The following is a 24,946-nucleotide window of genomic DNA, read 5'->3' as shown; positions in this document are numbered from 1 at the left end:
TTCTCTCAGTTGGTGGGGGTTGGGCATTTTCATTTTTTGTTTAAAATAGGTAAACATTCTTTTTTTTTAAACCGTATTTTGGCCAGTCTCGTCGCCCTCCCCCCAGATGCTGGTGCCCTTTCAATGTCGGGACCCATGATAGAACAGTAATGTCTCATAAAATTTAAGCGGATGACTCAAGTCTTCTCAAGATATAGAATTTATTCTCTTCATTTCTTTTTCTTTTTTTCTTCATCTCTTTCTTCGGGGGTTAATCGGTAAATTGTTATCTCATTCACTCTTCATTCTTGAACACAACACGACAGATCAATTGGCATCTCTTCACAAGAATTTCTTGAAGAGCCTCAGAGAACCGACAATGCAGTACCATCTACTTCATACTATTAATTTCTAATTATTGTTGTGGTTTTTTAATAACCCACAGATAAACATTCTGTCCGTTTTTGTTGCATTATGATAACAAAATGTTGTTAGATGCTACATATTTGACAATGAAAATAAGCTCCAAAATCTACAAAATAATATCAAAGGGAAAATTGGAAATAAATGTATTTCACTTAAAACTGGCATTTTTTTCCTTCAATATAATTTCTAGTCACTCATCTTTATTCTGGATCAATCATTTTCTGTTGAAATGGTGCAGCATTACAAGAAATACATGTGATGCCAATTTGTTTATATGAACTGCTGACTCTGTAAATTTAGTTTGTGGCTTTATAAGTTTTATTTGAATAAGATTCTGAATGCTCTGAAACTTACCAAGAGGAAAGGAGACCTGGTCACACATTCCTAGGAGTTGACCGAAGTAGACCAATCTATCTTTAGGACCAATGCCAAGCTCCTCCATCCTGACAATAATAAAATTAATCAAACAATTCAATATCTTGGGAAGTGTTAGCTGATGCATAAGATACAGAGTGGAACAAATTCCTTAAAGATAATATAACACAATCACAAGATTGTCTTTGTATTAAAAAAAAATAGATCTGGATTATTGATAAAAACTAGATGGAATTCGACTGCGCGCAGTCGAAAATGATGCCTCCGTTATAGAGCAATTTTACAAACCAAAACAGAAAAAAAAAATTGAATTCACGTTCAATGGTAATCCATTGACAGGTTCTCAGAATATTGTGATTACAAGCAATTTCTCATATACATATATGACCCTTTGATCTTTGACCTCATGACCATAAAATCTACTCAGTTCATTGGCTCTGCAAGATGTTCTGAGTTAAATAGTAATCCATCTGTCAGTTCTAATGAGAATGCGTTCACAAGCATATTTTTGCATACATAATGGGCCCATGACCTTTGACCTTTGACCTTATGAACCAAGAATCTACTCAGTTCATTGGCTCTGCAAGTAACAAACATGACCTAATTTTGGCATGAATCCATCAATCGGTTCTTGAGATAACGCGATCACAAGCTGTTTTTGCATTCATAATGTGCGCTGTGGCCTTTGACCTTTGACCTACGTGCTCCAAAATCTAATCAGATTGTCTTCTTATGGTGATACACACTATCATTAAGTTTGAAGTTTAAATCTCCAGTGGTTCTTGAGATATTATGATAACAATCTCAATGTATGGAATTTCATAAGTTGACCTCTGTGACCCTTGACCTTTGACCTACGTGCTCTAAAATCTAATCAGATCGTCTTCCTATGGTGATACATACTATCCTTAAGTTTGAAGTTTTTACATCTCCAGTGGTTCTTGAGATATGATAACAATCTCAATGTATGGAATTTCATAAGTTGACCTCTATGACCCTTGACCTTTGACCTACGTGCTCCAAAATGTAATCAGATTGTTTTCCTATAGTGATACACACTATCACCAAGTTTGAAGTTTAAATCTCCAGTGGTTCTTGAGATATCATGATAACAATCTCAATGTATGGAATTTCATAAGTTGACCTCTGTGACCCTTGACCTTTGACCTACGTGCTCTAAAATCTAATCAGATCGTCTTCCTATGGTGATACATACTATCCTTAAGTTTGAAGTTTAAATCTCAAATGGTTCTTGAGATATCGCGCTAACAAACTCAATACAAGGAATTTCATAAGTTGACCTCTGTGACCTGTGACCTTTGACCTACGTACTCCAAAATCTAATCAGATCGTCTTCCTATGGTGATAAATACTATTCCCGAGTCTTAAGTTTAAATCTTAAATGGTTCTTGAGATATTGTGATAACGGTCAAACGGGACGGACGTACGGACGGACGTACGGACGGACGGACGGACGTACGGACGGACGGACGGACGGACGGACGGACGGACGGACGTACGGACGGACAACCCGAAAACATGATGCCTCCGGCACCACCTTCGGTGGCGGAGGCATAAAAACATTCCGAATAGCAAACGTAAGGGCTGAAACAAATTGAATTTACAAACAAGAATACAACTCTATAGTAATTAAATTAAATTATTCTAAGGTCCATAGAAATTACTTTTAGATAAAAAAGAGCAACTGGAAAGTTGCAATATTGATATAGTTCTTACAATATGCCTGAGTGAACTTAGAATATGGCCAACTCTCTGCATTCATTCAACATCTTTAATTTGGTATGGCAATTAATAGTCATCTAAACTTAAAATAGCTCTCAGAATACCAATTTATAATTTAGCAATATTTGTTATATCAATGAAACAACATGGCCTGCAGTGCTCCAAAATTAGCTTCGACATCTGGGATTATTTCATCAAAGATATACATGTGGGGTGAGGGTTGACATTGGGTTGTAGGTTAGGGTTAAGGTTAAGGTTAGAGTCAGGGTTTGGTAGGCCTATCATGTTTGGTCCAGGGTTGAAGTTAAGAGTTTGGTTAGTGCAGGAAAATGGCTCAGACCAATATTTGCTGGAGCATGTGTAATATACATGTAACCTGACTCAACTTAATATACATAATTATACAAGATTGGTTGAAATAGGCTGGTACTCTAGTACAGCTGTTGATGTTAGAATTGGCTTCAATAGGTCTTGTGTGTTTGAGCAGGGATTGGTCCAGGGTACATCATACATTGGAGGTAAATAGTTACCGGTATTCAAACTTTTTAGTAGAGCAAAGGTTGAAGAGTCCCTGAATCAGGTCAATTAGCAAATGTACGTAAATGGAAGCCATTGATTTTAGCGTTCATTTTGAACAAGTGCAGCAATAATTTTGCACCACAATACCACATAGGCTTGGTCCCCTAAGTGAACCTGACCACCACCATACCTTTGTACAGCATGCCTCACTGTATCCAAGTTATGTGTTGCCACCATGATATTGGTTTGACCTCTGGCCTGTATAGTATCCAGTGACATATCAAGACATCTATGGTAGCTCTCATTGGTGTCCTCGTACGTTGGATTGATGGGGTCATCGTAGCCAATGTCCTCAGCACGTTGGCGTTCCTGGTCCATGTAGGCTCCCCGAACAAGCTTGGCACCGAAGTGAAAACCTTCCCGGCGAGCCAGCTCCATGTCAGCTTTGAGGCAGTTATAGGCATGCTGTTGAATATATTTCAAAGTTGATGGAAAGTCAAATTACATTCGTGCATAAGCAGGCCAATATTACAGTCCTCAAATTGTAATACATGTAATGAAGGGTACTTGAATAAAGGATTCCACAGAAGCATGAATTCTTGCAATGGTCACTCTTAAAATGGTGACATGGGTGAGACATTTTATACTACCCTTAAGAAACAACTTTATTATCCCAAATTCTTTATTTCACTTACTTTCTGTATTTCAATACAAGAGGCAGTAGAATTAAAGAACTTGGATGAAATGATTTCTTATAATGGTAAGTACTCCTACAATAGGAACATGAGTGAGAAATTTTAAAGTAAAAAAGAAATAGGTCGGAAGTTAATGGATATCTTACCTAAATGTTGTTTGCATTTATTTAAAAAAAAAGGAAATTTGAAGACAACATTCCCAAATCAAGGTGACAAAGTTGTCCAAAGGTTTGTTACATTGCCAACAGAATAGTGGTGAGGGTGTGGGGTGGGGTATCATTACCCCTCCCCCCTCTTCCTGTAGCATCGCCTCTGAATAAGAGCATTTTAGAATGGGTTGGTTCATCAAATCAAACCTGCAGGGTTTACCTTAAGATAGCACTGGTAGGTATTGTAGATGACAGGTTTGTCACGGTTAAACTTTCTCATCATCTCTACAGTGAGTCGACTGATGGCTGGCTGGAAGTATGTCTGTTCAGCATCCACCATCACACGAACATTCTTCTCTAATGCCAACTGAAAGAGTGAACAGAACAACAAAGATTAGGGCCATAACACACAAATATTGACTGCTTTGACGCTTCGAGTCACATAACTATAGCTCCTCTGTGATCTTGAGACTGTACTTTGCCCTGCATGAGACAAGGATGAGGAGCATAATGTAGTCTCATGATCACCGTGGAGCTATTATAGTTTTTGACTCAAAAAGTCAGCAGTCAATATTTTGTTTATATACCGCATCCTCTCAAAAGGGCATATTTTTACAAAATATCCCATTCAAAATGTATTCATAAATGTAGGAAAATTTACCAATCTACACTGTACAAGAAGTATGCATCCACTGTTGATTTAGGGGATCCATAGTGATAGTTATGCGTATGTACTGCATCCATGTATTGTATGTGCAAGTAGAGCTATATGATCCAATTTATTTCAAACTTTCGCCATTCTGTTTATCCTATTTTGTTTCTTATTACAGATGAAGTTACTACAAAGGTTGGATTGCCCTTTAATATAAATATAACATTATAAATGCAGACATTTATAATTTAATTGAATTGATCTATTGTCCACTAAAAAATGGAATTTTGTTGCTCCCTGGTATTACAAACAATGTACCCAATTATACAAATTATAAAACATAATAAAATAACAACAATGGCGTTACATCCAACAATACATAGATCTGCATAATGCATAACATATCAAATCAGAGGGTACTAACAATAAGCAAATCGATAACAAATACACTGAAGGTGTAAACAATATTATAATTTTTTGTAATGTAATGCTTCCTGGGAGAAATTTCAATTATTTGAACATATTTCTGGCTTACACCCAGTAAATAAGATCGATTGATCGATCTGTATTGAAAAACAAGTCAGAAAAAAATCTTGGGACCAGCGGGACTTGAACCTGCATCTACTGCTTGGCGGGCAGCGACTGAATCAGGAAAGCTTGGGTATTTGTTTCTAGAACATCGTGACTGTGCAATAGACCAGTGATGGCCTGGTGATAGAGTCTCTGCCCGGCAAGCAGTAGATGCAGGTTCAAGTCCCGCTGGTCCCAAGATTTTTTTCTGACTTGTTTTTCAATACAGATCGATCAATCAATCTTATTTACTGGGTGTAAGCCAGAAATATGTTTAAATATAAGAATTGAAACATATTCAGGAGAAAACACTTGTGGGTATGGTTTCAGCCTTCTTTTAAATTTTAGTCGTCTACAGTCTCACATTATATCACTATTATACTTTGGAAGTCTGTTCCACGACTGGAACCTTTATCACAATAATTCATATCAGCTGTTGAAATAACACAGATTTAAATCATCCACTGTGTCTTCTATGAGACCTGCATTACTGATTGTACATGTACAGTATGCCAGTGTATGTATGTTGACTAATGTTCACCTTAGCTAGTTCGTTGGCCCTTTGTAACATGCGTTTGGTTTGTTCTTCCTCCTCTTCTGTTAGTATAAATTGAAGCAGCTCCAACTTGTCTCCCTGTTATAAAATAGAGCATGAAACAAATGTTATAATGATGTGCTCAAGGTACCACAATGTACATTGTTTAACAATGATTTGTTAATACTATGCATCTCACATAGTGGCCATTGATCCAATACACGAGGGTTATAACAATGTTAAATCTGAGATGCACTGCCCCACGTGTTATCAGTGTCTGTGATATGGTGTAATATTGAAGCCCTAAAAAATTGCGCTTCAAAATGATCGAGAAGTGCCTCTAAAAATTAAAAATCTTGGAGTGACTGGTTTTACTATCCAATTTTTCCCCAATAGACTGTAGTAATGAAAACCGTTGGGAAAACGCAATATTGGTTTTGATTTCCAATCATAAATATCTTGATAATCAGACAGGCGATCGGCTTGTAAAAGTCATGGGGTTCCTGACTGACCTAAAGGTTTATAATTATCATTGCAGCATGAGCTAAATCCAGGATTTAGTTTCAGATTCTGAGACAAATTTGTTACCGAATCCCTTTAACCAATATGATCATGGTGAAAACTTATATTTTCTGACCTGTACTGTTCTACTAGTGGACACCAACCCCAAATCATGAATGCAATTTTCCTCGCTCAGCAACGAAAGTGCAGTACATACTTTTATACCGTAAAATATACTGCACAATTGCACATGTGGCAAATGAGAAACCATGCAGAGAGGCAAAGAAAGCAAGTGAAGTGTTATATGACTGATGTACAGAGCTATCATTTGAATCAGACACAGGAATACATGGATATGCTGTAAGTGATGTGCCTTAATTTTGCACAATTTAAAATTCATAATTCTGAAACAAATCTTTAAAGTTTATACTTTATCTCGACTTCAAACTATATATGCAACTAACAATCATTTACATGTATTAACTCTTAACAATCTCCTGATATGTATTGTATTAATGAAGCAGAGTAAATAATATCACATAGTTCAAATGACAACTGACTTATTCTTTAATGACATAACAATTAACATTTTGGGATAGGTTTTACTACAATACAAAACTTCAGAAAATTTAGACCTTAGATTGTTGATCCTTCACAAACACTAAACATTGACTAGAACAAACAAAAAATAGATTAGGTAGACACTAGACAGACGGTATATTTGATTGAGATAAGACCTATTTGTTTATGATTAGACCTGCATACATATCCAAAGATATTACACTTCGATAGCTTCTCAACTTGTGCTGCACCCTATAAACTCTTCTCAGGTATAACCAAGAAGATATCTCTAATTTGGTTATTACATTCTTTTAAATCATCTTTATAAATATTTTATGATTTCTAGACATAATTCAAACATTCATTGATTGCTGCATACCAGGTCTATTACTAACAATTGTGATAATGACTGCATGTATTTACAAACAAGTAATTTGATCTCTGGTATTTTGTAATCTGCTGGAACTGTTGTTATGAGTCAAATCTATATGAGATCCACATACATGTAGGTATAAAACTTGTTCTTACAATACCGGTAACTATACAAATAATAAAATTCCCATCTTCAATCAGGATATATGCTTTTCAAAAAGTGTGACACAAGCAGTCATATCTTCTCCCTCAGATACATATTTGTACACCTATTTTTTGCCTATTGTCAAATACAATGCCATAAAAGGGTCTAGATATTTGTTTGTATATTGTAAGTTATGTATTGTATCACAATTTTGCATATTATGACACAAATTTCAAGGGAAAAACTTAACAATTGAATAGAACTTGTCAAATTTATTGTTTGCTTTGGTTTTTTCCCTATATTTTTACATTTGTTAGCAATTTGAATTGTCCACAAAAGACCACAATCTAATATGCAATGAGGAAGATGTTTCATACCTCTATCCTTGGAGCTTTGAGGATCTTGGAGAGCTTGAGATCTGGTTGAACAAGACATTCCCAATCTAAAAGATCTATCATCCTGCAATAAACAAATCAATTAGAATCCAATAATAAGGGCACATATATAATATATTCACTTGGTTACTAGGAAATGTAATATGTACTAAAGTGTATTACATTGTAAGTGTCATTCAATTTCAAAACAATAGTAGGTAATTGACTCTTTAGCTTGTATTAATCTTAATTACTTTTGATGTAATGGAACAAATAAACTTCAAGCTCCAAACTACTAAAGCACAAGTAAAGAATATTTATCCACTATCAAATTTTGAAACCAAACGATTCATTTCCAACCAATTACAATTCAATTAAAACTAGATGGAACTTCACTCGAAAATAATGCCTCCGCCATAGAGCGATTACACAAACCAAAACAGAAGCAATTTTTCAAATTCAAGTTTAATTTTAATCCATTAACAGGTTCTCATGCAGAATATCGTGATTACAAACTATTTTTCATATACCGGTACCTGTATGACCCTTTTATCTTTGTCCTCATGACCCTAAAATCTAATCAGTTAATTGGCTCAGTTAAAGATACGTATATGTCCTGCCTTTGATGGTAATCTGTCCATCGGTTCTAATGATGTGATCACCAGCTATTTAGGCATACATAATGAGCCCTGTGACCTTTGACTGTGTGACCTAAAAATTGATTCATTGGCTCTGCAAGATACATACATGACCTAAGTTTGAAAGGAATCCATCAATCGGTTTTTGAGATAACGCGATCACGAGCTATTTGTGCATACATAATGAGCACTGTGACCGTTGACCTCGTGACCCCAAAATCTAATCTTGAGATAACACGATCACGAGAACGGGACGTACGTATGTACGAACGGACGACAACCCAAAAACATAATGCTACTTCGTAACGGAGGCATAAAAATAAGTTGAATATATACCCAAGGTCAGATCAACCAAAGGAAAGTTTTCAGTTTCATATGTAGGCAGTTCTTTATGGAATGATCTCTCACTTACAGTGCGGATAGAGTCATCTAGAACTTGCTTCAGGAAAGCAGTTATAGAGTGCCTTTTAAATGAGTAAAATGTCATTATAAACTTCTAGGTATTTGATATTTGACCTCTCTTCTGTACAATTTGAGTACAGTTTTGTTTGTAATTAGCTTTATATGTAACATTATATCTATGTTTGTCTATCATATTTACCTATAGCCAGTGTTTTCATATGTTCAAGGGTACCAGGCTTGATTAGCATTTATGCTATTTTCTGGTTCCCTTTTAACCATTCCTTTTATTGCATATAAGTGTTTATACCTATTGTTATGTGTTTGTCATTGGATAATACATTTCAAGTTCAAAGCTCAAACTCAATGATGATAAGTCATATAAATCCAGTTCAGAAGATATATCACCCTACCTCTATATGTCACACAATGAAGCTAGTTTTTACTCAAACCAAATTCAATACTAATTGATGATATATATATGTATATTACACAGTGCTAGTTTATATATTGTCAATCTCATACTATATCCACTTGTATCTTATAATAGAATGCCAGCCTTTAATTGTTACCAGGCTTTATCAATCAAATTTGATCTATTGAATTCAGTACTCAATAATTACTCCAAGAGTAACCAAATGCTTTTTACTGAGCCCTAACAACCTGGCTAAACCCAAATAGAAATGTAACTCAAATAAAATAGTTTAAAAATCACCCAAATTATGGATGTTTTTCATTAAAATTCAATTCAGTACCCAACAATAATTACCAGAACAAACCAAATGTTTCTATACACCGATTCGGTTTGGGGGTTTTATGTACCTGCCCGCCGGTGGCGGCGCTATAACTGGGGGGCTTCTCCGATCCAGCTGACAGTACAGAGAGCTCGAGAGCGGTTACTAGCTAGCGGAGCAGCGACCCTGGCCGGCCTGGGCAAGGTTAGGTATAGGTATAGCATACCCGTTGAGCGCTGCAATGCAATGTAAGCTAGCTAGCTGCAGTCAGACGCCCCCCAGTTATGGCGTCACCTTATGAGGGCGCACTTCCACCAGAAGTCGCCCGAATCGGTGTATACTGACATCAATTAATTGCTCAGCCTCAGCAAACTGGCTGTATCAAACTGGATAATAAATGGCTAAAATATTCTACAGATAATAATAATAATAATAATAACACATCAACACCAACTATAGTGGATCCTTGTATACTTGTATATTTCCAAGTTGCAGCGGGTCCAAAATACATGTGCACGACTAATTTGCAGCCTCCCAATATTCTCTCGAATAACCCCACTTCTAAAGGAACTACACTGGTTGCCAATTCGCCAGAGAATTACATTTAAAATATTAATGATAGTCTACAAAGCTCTAAATGGTCAAACTCCTAGTTACGTTACTGAATTGTTGCATATCAAGTCTCAAACTCATGGTCGTAACCTTCGTAGTACACAAGACACATTTATGTTGCAAATACCTCCATATAAAACCAAATAACCCTCAGGGACCGGTCATTTCTCTGTGCTGCCCCTAGATTATGGAATAAATTACCATTAGAAATAAGGAAAGCCCCATCACTAGATAATTTTAAATCAAAACTGAAAACTCACTTGTTCATATAGTATGTATAGCACAGCATTTACGAGCTCTTGCAGCACAATAGAATATATCCATATAGTTATTGCGCTTTACAAATGAATATTATTATTATTATCATTACTTATTACTCATGTTTGTCACACTTGACACTCCTGGCACCCCACCATTCTATTAAAGTGATTCTATTCAATTCAGTTTAATTCCTTCACAGCATCAAAACGTACAAACAGTGTAAGAACAGAAATAAGCTATCACCCTTTCAAAAAAAGGTGAAAAAAAGAGAGGAAAACACTATTCATTTGAAATGGTTTCAGTTTTGCATTTACTTTGAAGCCCGCAGCCACCGTAGAGAATATTTATGTATTATTATTGTTGTTAAATGTGGGGAATTAGGGTATATCGCACGAGTGTGTGAGTATACTTCACGCGTCGGCATAACATATGAAATATTCTCAAAGCAAAGGCAGTAAACCTTCATGTCCCATAAAAGAAAAGCTGTTCAATTTTATTGTTATTCATTGTATAGAACAGTACTTCATTTTTCACTATTATATCCTTAAGTTTTTGTACTGAGTTGCAAATTACCGGTAAACAGTTTGTTCTCACCCAAGCATGGACATGCACTCGATCATTGTCTATTAACATTTTCAACAAATTGCAAAATCATCCAGGTACTTTTGTGCAAACTTATTTGTCTTGTCAGTAACAAAAAAACTCCTTGTACAAATAATAATAAACAATATTTCCTAAATAAACTCCCTTGTAAACTTGACACAATAAAAACATTTATCTAATGTTTATTAATTCTTCCACAATCAAACCACATTTACACAGGGTTGTATTTTCATGAGCAAAAATTGTGCTGCTTTGAATGAATCCACCTTCTAGACCGTGACCTCATCAGGATCTCAACCACATTGATTTGTCTATTTTTGTAATGGCACTAATGCAGTGTACATGTACTAGCTATCTACTGGGCATTCCATTTTCACTGTACTGTTTGCACAGATGGTACAAAATAGAGCCTAATCATTTTGATTGAATCCCCCTCGCCAATACAGACTTGCGTAAAAGCGTAAAAGCGCACTACCAAATACAGAGAATACAACTTTATCATTCAACTCTTTACATGCCACACTGATATTCTCTGTGTGCCACATTGCATTTAACATGGGAAAGATTACTTGACTGTGCAAGATTAATCATGGCGTTATTAAAAGGGTTGTCAGGGAACTATTAAATCAAGACTGGAAATATGTTATTTTGTAATGCTGTGTTGCACAATGCAATACTGTTTTGTGTGAAATCATATGTGTGGCAGCTGGCAAACTTGGGACTGTGCAGAGAGGTGAAGGAAGCAACTTGAACTGTAAATAAATCTAATAATCTGGAAGTGCATACATCATACATGTAAATTAGCCTGGAAAAGGTACTATGAATATCTTTTCAAAAAAAGGAAAATCATTAAGATCAAAAAGAAATTCATACATTTTGTTTACCCAGTATACATTTGAAGGAAAAGGACTCCTGAACTAAACAGGAGGGAAAGGAGATAGAATTTGTTTATGAGCAAAATAAAATGAGGAAAGAGTGAAAATGAGACGGAGCAGAAACAGACATGTACAACATTTGGAATAAAATCAAAAAAGTGAAACCAAACAAGCTAGGTCAATTTCAGGAAAAGTGTTCTGATCATCGGAACTGTGCAACAAGAAAAAAAGGGGAAAACCCCTCAACAGACTAAAACATATAAATACAACCTTACATAACACTTTGAATACTATATATGGAATTTCAATTCTGTGCAAATTATGTGTATAAGTTTACCTTCTGATATCTCTGCTGACATCCAAGGTCGACCAATTTTATCACTGTCTAATTATATATATGACTGATCTTCAATTTCCTATAAAACCTCAAGCACTCCATGACTAATACAGCTAGGTACATGTCTGAATGCAAAATGGACAGGTACAAAGAGATCGGAAGCATGAAAAATGAAATGTGGGATACAACAGAAAAAAACTGAAAAATATTAACAAGAAAGCTGAGAGGGAAAGAGAAAGAGACTTCAATCAGGTGATTTTTAAGTTGATTTTTGTTTTCGGTAACTTCAAGCGAAACATTTAAATAGCAGCACGGATGTGACGTATGCTCCTCACAATGAAAGTGCCGGCAGTATACATTCTGACAATTGCCTATTTTCGTAATGTAACCAAATTTAATGCATACGTCTTTGTGAAGTGCCTCGATACAAACTTTTTCATTCACCTGATAATTGATAAAGAATAAGTGTATTTCAATAGACGATAGAATCAGAACTGCAACATTAGTCGTTGCCAGGTAGGACAAACAATATGTTACAGGGTGTGAGTCTTTTTTTTCTTAAAAAGATAAATTAATGTGTTTGTTTGTTTGTTTGACTTTGTGCTTGTTCGTTTCAGTGTATGTTGTTCATGGAAGATCGTCTGCTAAATTCTTCAAAAAAAGAAGAATGTACAGCGAAGAAGAGCAATGAATTTACCACTTTTTACTTTTGACCTCGCCCCTTATTTTGATGTATAATTGCACATTCCATGACTAGACAAATCATAACAAATAGGGTATCATTTTAAAAGGAATAAACCCACTTTCTCTTGATCCATATAAAATCCTATGCCATGACAAGAGATATATAATCGATCATACTTTGAGTTTCAAAACTTTTTTTTAAGGGGTTTACATGTACGCCTACAGATAAGGGACATTAATTTTTTTGAAGGGAAAGTCCACGCTGATATTAACTTGGTTTTAATAGAAGCAGAACAATGAGAAGAACAGGTCAGTGAAAGTTTGAGCACATTCCGAGTAAAAATAAGAATGTTATGAATTTTTAAAGTTTTTTTACATTTTTCATCGGAATGTGCTCAAACTTTCACTAAATTGTTTCTTTTTTATTTTTCGTTTTATCAAGACCATCTAGTTATTAGGGTGGACTTCCCATTTAAAGGTACTGTATGTCCCATTTGCAGGCCCAAAAAAGAAAAGGTTAAATTCTAACGGCATTCGAAAGATAATACTAATTTAGAACTTCCCTAAAAAAAGGGGGGCTTGAAAATGTCTTTAAGTGGGAAAATAATGACTATTAGTTGTCGAATCAACTTAAGAGCTAAAGAGCCAGTAAGTAATAGTCTGATTTTCAGACCATTTTACCGAATGGTCGTACGTTTTATGCTGCACAAAGATTCAATCAGTTTAATTTTGGCTTTTACAAGAAGTGGGTTATTGATGTAGACAAATGCTTACGTACCCTTTACAGCTCAATACCAAAGAAGAAAAAAAGCCAGTCAGTCACACACAATAGTGTCTGACAGTGAAGTCTAGCAAATAAACGGTTTTCCTTGCGCTACATAAACACAGAATATTATTATTATTTTATGATTTGAACCCTCGACCTTCGCATCTCCAGTCAAGCTCCCACTATAACTATAAATGGATTTAATAGATAGATGATTTCATTGAAAACTGTTTATTGATACCACGCAACATTGCATCTTACTAGTACTTGTTTTCTATGGACTGGAAAACCTTCATGTCACATGCACAATGGCACAATGGCACAATTGTACAATATAGGGCAGAAGTTTGTATAGATTTCCATACAGAACTGGGCCTTTTAACCGCGTCCTCCATAAGCTCCATCACTATGGGATCCATGACAACCTTATCAGATGGATCAGGGTGTTCCTAACTGAAAGGTTACAACGTGTTGTTGTAGATGGAGAGTCATCTGAATGGGTCCCAGTCACCTCTGGGGTACCGCAGGGCACAGTTCTCGGCCCACTTCTGTTTATGTCCTTCATCAATGACATAGTAGATGGGATCTCTTCCAAAATCCGACTCTTTGCTGATGATTGTCTTTTATACCATCCGATCACTGATCTCACTGATAGCCAAGCCCTACAACAAGATCTCAACAGGATGCATTCATGGGCTAACACATGGCAGATGAAATTCAACACCGAGAAATGCTACCACATCACATTCTCCCTACGTCGGAAAGCCATCACCACGACATACACGCTAGGAGACACTCCTCTTGCGTTGGTAACAGATCTCCGGTATCTAGGACTGACTTTCTCATCCAACTTGTCCTGGCAAGGCCACATGAACAACATCACATCCCGAGCCAATCGGTTGCTGGGACTAGTCAGCAGAAATCTCCGCAAAACCTCACAAAGATCCGCCAACAAGCCTACTTCTCTCTTGTTAGACCTCATCAGGAATACTGTTGCTCGGTCTGGAACCCTCACACAAACAAGCATATATCCAAAATCGAGGCAGTACAAAGGCGAGCAGCAAGATTCACCCTCCAGAGATATTGTCGTATGGCCAGTGTCTCGGCCATGATTCAACATCTGAAATGGGAGAGCCTGGAGAGGAGAAGAAATGCTGCAAGCCTCCACCTCATGTACAAGATCCAAAATGACACAGTAGCCATCAATGCAAACCATTACACAGCACCCATGATTGCCAGCAACACACGACAGTATCACTCAAAGAAGTTGCTGGCTATCCCATCTCGCACCCAGCACTACCAGAACTCATTTTTCCCTCGGACAGTAACTGCGTGGAATGCACTTTCAAAGATCACCCTTGACGCTACTTCACTGGAGGGCTTCAAGGGAGCGCTTCCACCAAGCATCTAGACCAAGAACTAGATAGTTTATTCCTCAGCACTTGCTACATCCTGACTTATGGATCCTGCTGAGTATCGTCGTAGAGGTAGAAGTAGAAGTTTATATAACCTTTTAAAAATAAAGTTGAGTTCTGGTAATGCGATTGCATTGTGAAAGAAACGTTGTGGAAACGATCAGAAAAGGTTGATCACATAGCATATTGGTCGTTTCAAAGCCAATTGCCGCGAAAATTTGCCTGCATGTCAAGTGAAGTGTATAGAATACTATGGTAATTTTTGCAAATACATGTAAGGTCATAAAATTCACATTTTTACTCATAAATCATATATTCTTCATATTTAAGCATTCTTTTTCACTACATATATTCGTTAGACCATTTGGAAGAAAAAATACGACCCAAAAAATGGAAGAGCCAGGTTATTCCTTATATTATCTCTTGTTTTGATAATTTCTTAATATGTATTTCTTTGTTTTTTTAACTCATGTATTTTATTGTTTTAGTTGTTTTATTTCATTTCTAACTACAATTCTACTATTTTGACCCCAAAACAAACACCTTAACTTTAAACATGACCAAATAATCAATGTTTTATCTCTTTTTAGGAAAAATTATATTTCCGTATGTTTTGTACACAAATCACAAAAATGAGCGATTTTCGGGCTGACATGCAAAGACAAAAGGTCACGTGATTTTGTAACTATACGTCCGATTTTCAAAAAAATTGTTTTAAAAGATGTATTAGACTCGGAAGAAAAAAGTAATGAAAGGAAAACTTTATATCTGCTGTGGTTCCTGAGTAGTCGCTAAATTACTACAGGCGGGGGGGGTCTTTAAAGGACCGATTTTGCTCCGTTTTCATGCCTTTCTTTCAGCATCCTACAGGTGTAGTTGATACAGACTTCTAACAAATTCCTCTAGATTGTCCAAGAGATGATTTCTAAGTTTTTGTCTGGATGATTTTTTTGCATGGCTTAGAAATTTGGGGGTCATATTATCTTGGGCTTGAAGTAGATATGGACCAGGGATATCGCGCTGGTGGGGATTATTACAAAATTAAATTAGCCACATTATAGACCAGTGATACTTTTGGCTAAATATTATTCAAAACGGATAGAGAAAATGTGAGGGGATGACATCATCAACTCGCTAATTTGCATATAGCCTACCGGTATGTCCTTTTTTTTTCTTTTTGGCATTTAACAAAATATTCTTTAGGTTAAAGATGAAGTTGAGTTCTGGTCATGCGATTGCATTGTGAAAGAAACGGTGTGGAACCGACCAGAAAAGGTTGATCATCTAGCCTATAAGAATTTGTGTGTATTGCAAGGTTCTGGAATCATCAAAATGATAAAAAATTTGGCCAAGTCTTAGTAAAGTTACAAACACTGTACACAGAAAGATGTATATGGGACTACACGAACATGTGACGTAAAAAGCCGGCCCCCCCCCCCCCCCCCGATTTTTACGATGTTACATGCATATTCAGAATATGAAGGCATTTGAAGAGCCATGCTTTTTCAGGGAACATGTCTTATCTGATGTTCTTCCACAGTTGCATAATAAGAATGAGTAATGCTCACAAATTATTTTTCACCTCTTCCCAGAACGCAACCTTCTCTTTAACAGAAATTATCCTAATCTGAATCTCAGATTGCCACGACCACTGATTTCCATCAAAAAGTGAACAGCTTCTAAACCTTGGACTCTTTTATTGTATGTCATAATATTTTAAAATTACTAATTTTTAAAAGTTATTAAGATGTCACACCTGACATTTTGTTGAAGTAATAGCCACGATGCCCAATCACCAAATACGAAGCAACAGTAACAATTCAGGTGTGAACAAGTCCAAAAATGCACTGCCCCATGCATAACATGTCCCTTGTACACTTACCCAAGCACAGCTGCCCCATATATACATAAAAATGCCCCTTTCACATTTACCCGTCTTTATCGCCATTAATTCAAGTGAACCATACACCTGATCCATCTATAGATATGATGCCCAGGGTTACTCATTTATATGTATTGTCCAAACTATACATGTACATGACAGTGCCCCTTTCACACTTACCCATCTTTATCTCCATCGATCCAAGTAAACCATACGCCTGACTCATCCCTAGATGTGATACCCATGGTTTCTAATTCACATGAGAACTGGTCCTTGGTCAACCGATGTGACATGAGATCTACAGTAGGGTTTTCCTCTTGACCAGACATCCTAAGAAAAACCTGACGAGTACGGACTATCACCTCTGACAAGTTTAACTAAATGGATAAGAACAATTTTAAGAAAAAAAGAAAGAAAAAAAAAAAAAAAGAAAAGAAAAAAAGAAAAAAAGAAATCAAATTTTAAAGAGATATACATGTATAGTACACTTACATGATAATCTAATGAGCTTATATTGTGCCATCTATCTCATAAAACTATTCTGATGCACATTACAAAATCGAGAAAGTAAGAAAGGAGAAATACAAATTGTGTTGAGTTATATTAAGGTACTGTATGATTTCAAGAAAAGTCTACACTGTAGTTAATATTATTGGTGATATGGGAACGGCCCTTAACCCCCAGTGCATTTTTTGCACAGTATAAATGTCTTTCTTAAAGTCTTAGCCAAATTAAGTAACAATGACACTACTTTTATGTCCATGTCTGGTGCAAATTTGACCTTTTCTGTCTGTATAACAAGGTTGTACAAAGTATGTAAAGTTTGTTGTAATTCCTACCAAGATTTGCGGCCTTCCTAATGCAGTCAGCTTAATCGCACAGAAACCATCATCTGATGTGGCTCCTACACATAAAGGTACGAATCAAGAAATGGGTGATAAGATAACAATTAAAGGTTAACAAATTTTATAACTTATGCTACACTCACATAGGTTCGTACGAACGATGCATTTGTACAAATCTCCCTGTTTTTCCATGGTCTTCCCAAATTTCCAAGGTCTGAAAATTGTTTGTACGGCGTTCGTAATGGCATTTGTGACCAAGGCTTAAAGTTTCATAAAATATGCTACATAATGTTACAATTAAGTTCATTCCCTAATTCAAAATTTATAATGGTAAATTTTTCATTATTTAATTGAATCATAGGGAATATATTTTTAAATTTCTATCATTTGATCATTTAAATGACTTACATGTAAACTGGCAAATTACCAGAACTTTAGTTTTATGCTAGTTCAATAATTTAAGGCCTCCAGTCAAATGACTTAATGTTTACTATGGACCTTTATTTTTCTTTGTCAACAGATTTGAAAATGTGAAAACCTGTTATTTTAAAGGTTGTTTAGCGAACCCGTTGAAAAAACTCATTCTAAAAATTCTCATTTGGAATGGTCTAGTAATGCCCCCAAGACAACATGATGAATCCCCCTCTCCCTCCCTCCCTCCCTGCCTTCTCTCTCCCACTGACACCTCTCAATCTCTAGTATCAGTTGCAAGGTTCACTGACAATATCATCAGGTTCTTTGGCATACACGCATAACACAACCTGTGGCAACTTTTTATTTTTCAATTTTTTAATAGAACCTCCACAATGATAACACTATTTTTATTCATTGGCTATAACCTGTATTTGCATATTTATGTGGTATCACAATATGCATGCATCTCAAAAAGTACAATCTCCGCCAAATGTTGTATGTTGATGGCTTACTGATGATAGCTACTGGTACATGGTACAATTGGAATGCATGTACCGGTAGATATATATTCCCTAAACTGTAAAAATCCGTAATGATTTTATTCTCCATTATCTCTACCCTGTTTTTCACCCTTACAGTGCTATACATGTAGGTGGTGGAACCTACCCAGATTTTGATGCTGTAATTATTGCCAAACACTTCGGAACGAAATATTACATTTTACTTCTTCTTTCTGTTTGATACAAGTCGCTGTCATTAAAAGGAAGACTGACTCACCGGCAACACGGATACACTCCATCAGCGTTTCTAAGTTGTCATCACATTTCTGCTCATCGGTATAGAAATATGTCCTGGCACTGGAGACTCCTTGACGACGATCACCATACTTGGGATAGGCCATGAACTGCTTCAGATGCTTTTCATCATCTTATTACAACAACAATAAAAACAAAACACAAAAACCCTTAATTTCTCTCTTTATCTAATTATCAACTATAAGTGAGAGAGAGACAGAGAGAGAAATAACAATTAAATAACAAAAACAACAAAAAAAAAAGAGAAAAATTAATGGATGTGATGTATAATACATGTGTCTTCAATAGGAATCCTTTGACATTGAAAAAAAAAAATTACAGTATGTAAATAACCCCAAGCCCCATCATCAGGCGCGTAGCCAGGGGGGGACGGTGGGGGCAGTCGCCCCCCCCAAAACGCCGGCCAAAAAAAAAAAGAGAGAGAAAGAGAAGAAAAAAAGAAAGAGGACGTAGGAAGAAAGAGGGAAAAGGAGTCGAGAACGGTACAATGAATCGTCAAAGCTTCCGCGCTTTGCGCGGGAAGGAGGAAACTGAGTTCAAATTAAGAAATATGAGTCGGGAAAGGTACAGCGAATCGTCTTCTTTCTCTAATAATTTAATGAAACGTCAAAGCTTCGCGCGAGAGGGGGGGGGGGACAGAATTCAGACAAGGATATATTAAGAGCCGAGAAAGGTACAACGAATCGTCTTCTTTCTCTAATAATTTAATGAAACGTCAAAGCTTCGCGTGAGAGAGGGGAGGGACTAAATACAGATAAGGATTAAGAGTCGAGAGAGGTACAACGACTCGTCTTCTTTCTCTAATAATTTAATGAAACGTCAAAGCTTCGCGCGAGAGAGGGGAGGGACTGAATTCAGACAAGGATTATGAGTCGAGAAAGGTACAACGAATCGTCTTCTTTCAAAGCTTCCGCGTGCTCACTACCGCCCCCCCTAAAATGAAATCCTGGCTACGCGCTTGCCCATCATTAAAGGTAAAAGACCAGTTCTGGTCATGCAATTGCATTGTGAAGAAACGTTGTGGAATCAATCAGAAAAGGTTGATCATCTACATGTAGCATATTGGTGTGTACTGCAAGGTTCTGAAATCATCAAAAAGAAATTTGGCCCAGTCTTGGTAAAGTTACAAGCACTGTACACAGAATGATATATATGGGACTCAGGAGACACATGCGCGATATCTATCCTGTCCGGATAGATATAATAATTTACCAAGTATATCAATAAGTAGGCGGTTTCCCGGCAAAATTTGTAACATCACGTATTAGTCAAAACATATTCTTTCACATGATTGGTAATAAGAGCTTCCGTTTCATTTTTTGAGAGGGGGGCGTTTCCAAAACTGGTCTATACCTTTAACTACATGTAACTGCATTTGTTGTATTTGCAATTTGTGTTTATTTATTCTTTGTAATATTGGTTTTGCTTTGAATAACAGTTATGTTAATTGTTTTATTATAATTTTTTTATAATTGTTTCATAAGTGTATATAATACACTGTAAGGAACAAAACATTTGTGTGAATGTTATCAAATTGCATTTTAAAAATGCTTTGTTCTAACTACATGAACAAGGTAGTTTTGACTATTTATGGCCATGTTGAGGAACAGCACTTGGCTAAAACATGTTCATGGAGTTGAAATAAAATTGAGGTGACTTTACATATACCCTACAGCAATTTCTGTACTACACATGTATTAAAGGCATTGTTTAACAATTTTTCCAGTTTTACAAATCTGAGATGCATGGCCCTACATGTTATCAGTGTCTGTGATATGGTCAGGGATATGAGAACACCTCCCTGATATGGTGTAAAGCCCTAAAAAGATTGCGCTTCAAAATGATCATGATCGAAGTGCCTCAAAAAAGTACAAATCTTTGAGTGACCAGTTTTACCATACACATTTACCAAAAAAAGTCTGTAGTGTTATAAAAGCCATTGGTTTAACGGTTTTAGAAATTTTAAATTCCAATCATAAATATCTTGATAATCAGACAGGCGATCGGCTTGTAAAAGTCATGGGATTCCTGACTGACCAAAAGGTTTATATTATGATTGCAGCATGAGCTAGATCCAGGATTTTGTTTAGAATCTGAGACAAAGTTATACCCAATCTCTTTAATTTAACAACGTAACTGCAACAAATTTATAACCCTAAAGCATGTTAATAATATTAAAACGGTGCTTATAAAGTGCTTTTCACCGAAGTCTCTATTAAAGCGCTGTTATTTGTGCCTTTGTGGCTATCAGAAAGGAGATCGGATGAATACCTCCAAAGTAATTATGTGTATCTATAGTGATGTACATGTAGTACCAGTATAAATCACACAATTTGTTTTTTTGGTTTAGATTTATATATCCAACTATCTTAATGGCCATATCATACGCTCTGACTAGAGAATTAATGGATAAATGGAAATGATCATGCTTACTGTACTGTATTTCAGGCTTTTTTATGAGCTCCTCCAGGATTTAATTTTCATATGTTCTCTGATATTCTTGTGCACACTCTTGTACAACTGTCAATGAATAGATACTAGCCAAGTCTAAAGGAGCAATCCAACCTTTGTAATAAGTTCATTTATGAAAGCAGAAAAATAAGAGAAACTGAATGGCGAATGTTTGAAGAAAAAAATCAGACTAATGAATGTTTGAAATATGAGATCACTATGATCACTATATGAGATCTATGCAAATCTTAAATTGGCAATTTGGTGAATGGATTGTGACATAGTCACAGACAACTCTCTCATCTGTCGCGACAAAAAATTTATTATCATCATTTGTGTTTCTCTCTTGAGTGTTTTCTACCTTCGGGCACAATTAATGTTATAATAGGTTCTCTAAAACAAAAAGACCCTCCCGATCGAGTCATTGAAATATTGAAATTTTAGTAATTTTATGTGTGTAGACAAATGGGAAAGTTGTCTGGCACTATGCCACAGTAACCGATTCAGCCAATTCAAAGTGCCCATACAGGTAGTTTACAACGTTCAAAATTCATTTCCCTTTAAAGAGAAAGTTGAGTTCTGGGAAGAGGTGAAAAATAATTTGTGAGCGTTATCATTCTTATTATGCAAGTGTGGAAGAACATCAGATAAGACATGTTACCTGAAAAGCATGGCTTTTCAAATGCTTTTATATTCGAAATATGTCATGTAACTCGTAAAACTCGGGGGGGGGGGGGGGGTAGGTTTTTTACGCCACTTGTTTGTGTAGTCCCATATACATCTTTCTGTGTACAGTTTTTGTAACTTTACCAAGACTTGGCCTAATTTCTTATCATTTTGATGATTCCAGAACCTTGCAATTCAATTTAGGTTTTAGGTCTGTTATTTGTAAAATGATTCTGATTACTGATGGTATCTTACAATTCAAATTTAATAAATTAAGTGCATTTTTGTTTAAACCTCAATTCTGTCTCTCTTCAGTTTAAGACCAAAGGACTGCTTCATAAATTTCCTACAAACAAGACCATTTGCAATGTAACCCTCATAATTATGGTTTGCTTGAATTTTATTGGTGTGCTTTTGGATTATCATATTACAATGTAGTTCTGGTTTTATGTGTTTATTTTGTTTTTATGTACGGCCTACAATTTTTACATGTATGTATACCGATAATATAATGTCTCTCTTTAATACGGTACTGCAAAGTGTAGAAACTACACTAAGTGAACTCTGGCATGCACTATTATAATCAATATTATAATCATTCAAGCACAAAGTATAGTGATATACATGTACATGTACATTAAGGAGGCATCATTAAACCCTAGATATATAAGTTGAGACATATATAAAGGCTGATCTCAATATATGTCATAGTGAAATCTACATGTATGACAAATGCTTCAGAATGAAGGTGATTAATTTGGTTTCAGCACTGAACATCCATTTTGACTGCAATGTACATGTAGAGCCAACACGCAAAATAGCATTCTCAAAGCATATGTATGGAGTATGCATGGTTTTGATTCGTAAATTGAATTCTATTCTATAGGTTTTTAAAATGGTGTTGATTTTCAAAAGTTGGAAGAATAAAACTCATAACCAGCTTATACCTGGGTATAATTGTAGGTTCCTGCTATGATGAATTTGGGTTAGACTTTGTATTTCTGAATACAATTTTGATGGAAAGAGCGATATGCAGACAACATCTACCGTATCCTATTAGCTTTGTGTACACAGATTAATGGTCAATGAAATTACTATAGTCCTTGCATGTAAATTACCCAGGCCTCGATCACGATAATTGCAATCTATCAAACACAAATTGGCAACTCTGTGACACGTCAGCTTGCAATGTTATTTCCAACTTGCTCTGTCCAGAAAATTTCATATATGTCACTATTTTTTAATAATTGGTGAAGAAGGAATATATGTTTCATACAGGGTGCGAAAGTTCATGTGGTTGGACGAGCAAGTGTGCGCTTGTAAAATGGCAACTGTCTGGAAAGCTCCCCAGGGAGTGGAAAATGTGCACACATTGTGTGTGGGTAAGCCTGAATCTGATGACCGGGATAATGATATATCTGTAAAGCGCTTCAATAGGCACATCATAGGATCGATGTATTGAGCGCTATATCAAAAACAGAATATTATATTATTATTATTACAAATATTCATTCAAATGTGTGTACATTAATTGCTTACATCTAGGAACTAAATATTTTCTTTAGATAAAATGGACATAACAGAATTTTCTTGGTAGAAAGCAATATGGGACAGATACTTTGCTGAGTTGTCAATTCATGCTTGAATTCATCTCACCTTTCTTCTCTTTTTTAGATATTGCTCAACATTTCACTAATCTGTTTCTTTCTTTTGATCTGCTTCTCTTATGTACATCCAACAGGGTGGACTACCCATTTAACTGTATGCTGTGCTCATTTTCTATCAGATAATTGCTTTTACATCTCTCACTGGCCACTTTATGAGGCCTGTTTAATCAGATATATGTTTAATCAACCCATTGTGATGTAATATGACTTGCATTCTCGAGATCAGACTAAACACAAGGACCGCTATATTTGACCAGTGTCTGGCTAGACTGTAGACACAGGTCAATACAAATCTCTTCATCCAATGGAAAATACCCATAATTAGTTACACAGACGGCTCCAATAGGGAAATGATGTTCACCCTTTTATTCATTCGGGTCCTAGGTAAAATTTTATGCTAAAAACTATGCCATCGATTGTTTTTTTCTAAAATCTGTGTCCAACATGCCAACATTTTATGTTTTGGGTGCCCACCAGTGTTTTTATGCATGTCAGCTATCTAGAACAAACATTCTAGCTGAAAAATGATCATTTAGTGTTAAACCCAATATGAACAGTACAGTGAAATATGGTATAAAACAAGACGCAGAAGACCACAGGGGCCCTTAAGTTGCCCCAAAAGTATGTATTATCTTGCAAGCTCTCCTCCTACAAAATAAAAAATAAAAAATAAAAGCATCAAAACTTTTCCCTCAAGAAAATGTTCAATCATATACATGTACACCCTAAATATGATTATTGCAAAATATATGTTTCTAATACATCACATGTACATGTACATGTACATCCCCTGTATGGAAAAAATATTCCCTCATCAATAACAAAGAAAAATAAGTTCATGACAGAGAAAATTGAAGAGGAGCTCGAGAGATACATGTACTTCACAGTGTTGCCAATTTGTGTTTATTGATTCAATAATTCATATCTTTCTTATTTTTAATCAGAATTTGCTAAAGCTTTTACTGACCTATTCCTCTCATTTGTTCTGCTTCTATAAAAACCAACTTGGTATCAGAGTGGACTTCCCCTTGTTAATTAAGAGATTAAATGACATTCATCCATTCATTCATTCATTGTTTTATTGTCCATATATGAAGATTTACAATTTTACATGCATTTGTACATGCAAATAGTACTTACGTGTTTTGTGGAATTAAGCATAATACTTAAAATCAATTGCATTGTACTTTTTCGTTTATGTGAATATTATTCCATGTTACACTGTTTAAGTTTTTCACATATTACATTTCTGTCTGCTTTCCTTGGCTTTCTAATTTATTCTATAG

The 24,946-nt window shown here is 35.8% G+C and overlaps 1 protein-coding gene across 1 annotated transcript in view; it reads right to left on the bottom strand.

Annotated features, from left to right (window-relative positions):
• Nucleotides 1-24,946, bottom strand: part of LOC583929 (proline dehydrogenase 1, mitochondrial) — a 38,602-nt gene that overhangs the window by 4,742 nt on the left and 8,914 nt on the right. The window contains exons 5-12 of the mRNA XM_030992325.1: nucleotides 18,839-18,988; nucleotides 17,642-17,706; nucleotides 16,983-17,179; nucleotides 7,600-7,681; nucleotides 5,650-5,742; nucleotides 4,107-4,253; nucleotides 3,233-3,507; nucleotides 760-848 (exon numbers count right to left, since the gene is read on the bottom strand). Of these exons, the coding sequence (XP_030848185.1) occupies nucleotides 760-848; nucleotides 3,233-3,507; nucleotides 4,107-4,253; nucleotides 5,650-5,742; nucleotides 7,600-7,681; nucleotides 16,983-17,179; nucleotides 17,642-17,706; nucleotides 18,839-18,988 (1,098 nt within the window). The remainder of the gene's footprint in view (nucleotides 1-759; nucleotides 849-3,232; nucleotides 3,508-4,106; nucleotides 4,254-5,649; nucleotides 5,743-7,599; nucleotides 7,682-16,982; nucleotides 17,180-17,641; nucleotides 17,707-18,838; nucleotides 18,989-24,946) is intronic.

This window comes from Strongylocentrotus purpuratus, unplaced genomic scaffold (assembly GCF_000002235.5).
Source record: "Strongylocentrotus purpuratus isolate Spur 01 unplaced genomic scaffold, Spur_5.0 spur5_scaffold_2, whole genome shotgun sequence".
Lineage (NCBI taxonomy): Eukaryota > Metazoa > Echinodermata > Echinoidea > Camarodonta > Strongylocentrotidae > Strongylocentrotus > Strongylocentrotus purpuratus.
Note: the sequence above shows the minus strand (reverse complement) of the source record. Positions and strands in the feature narration are given on the sequence as shown.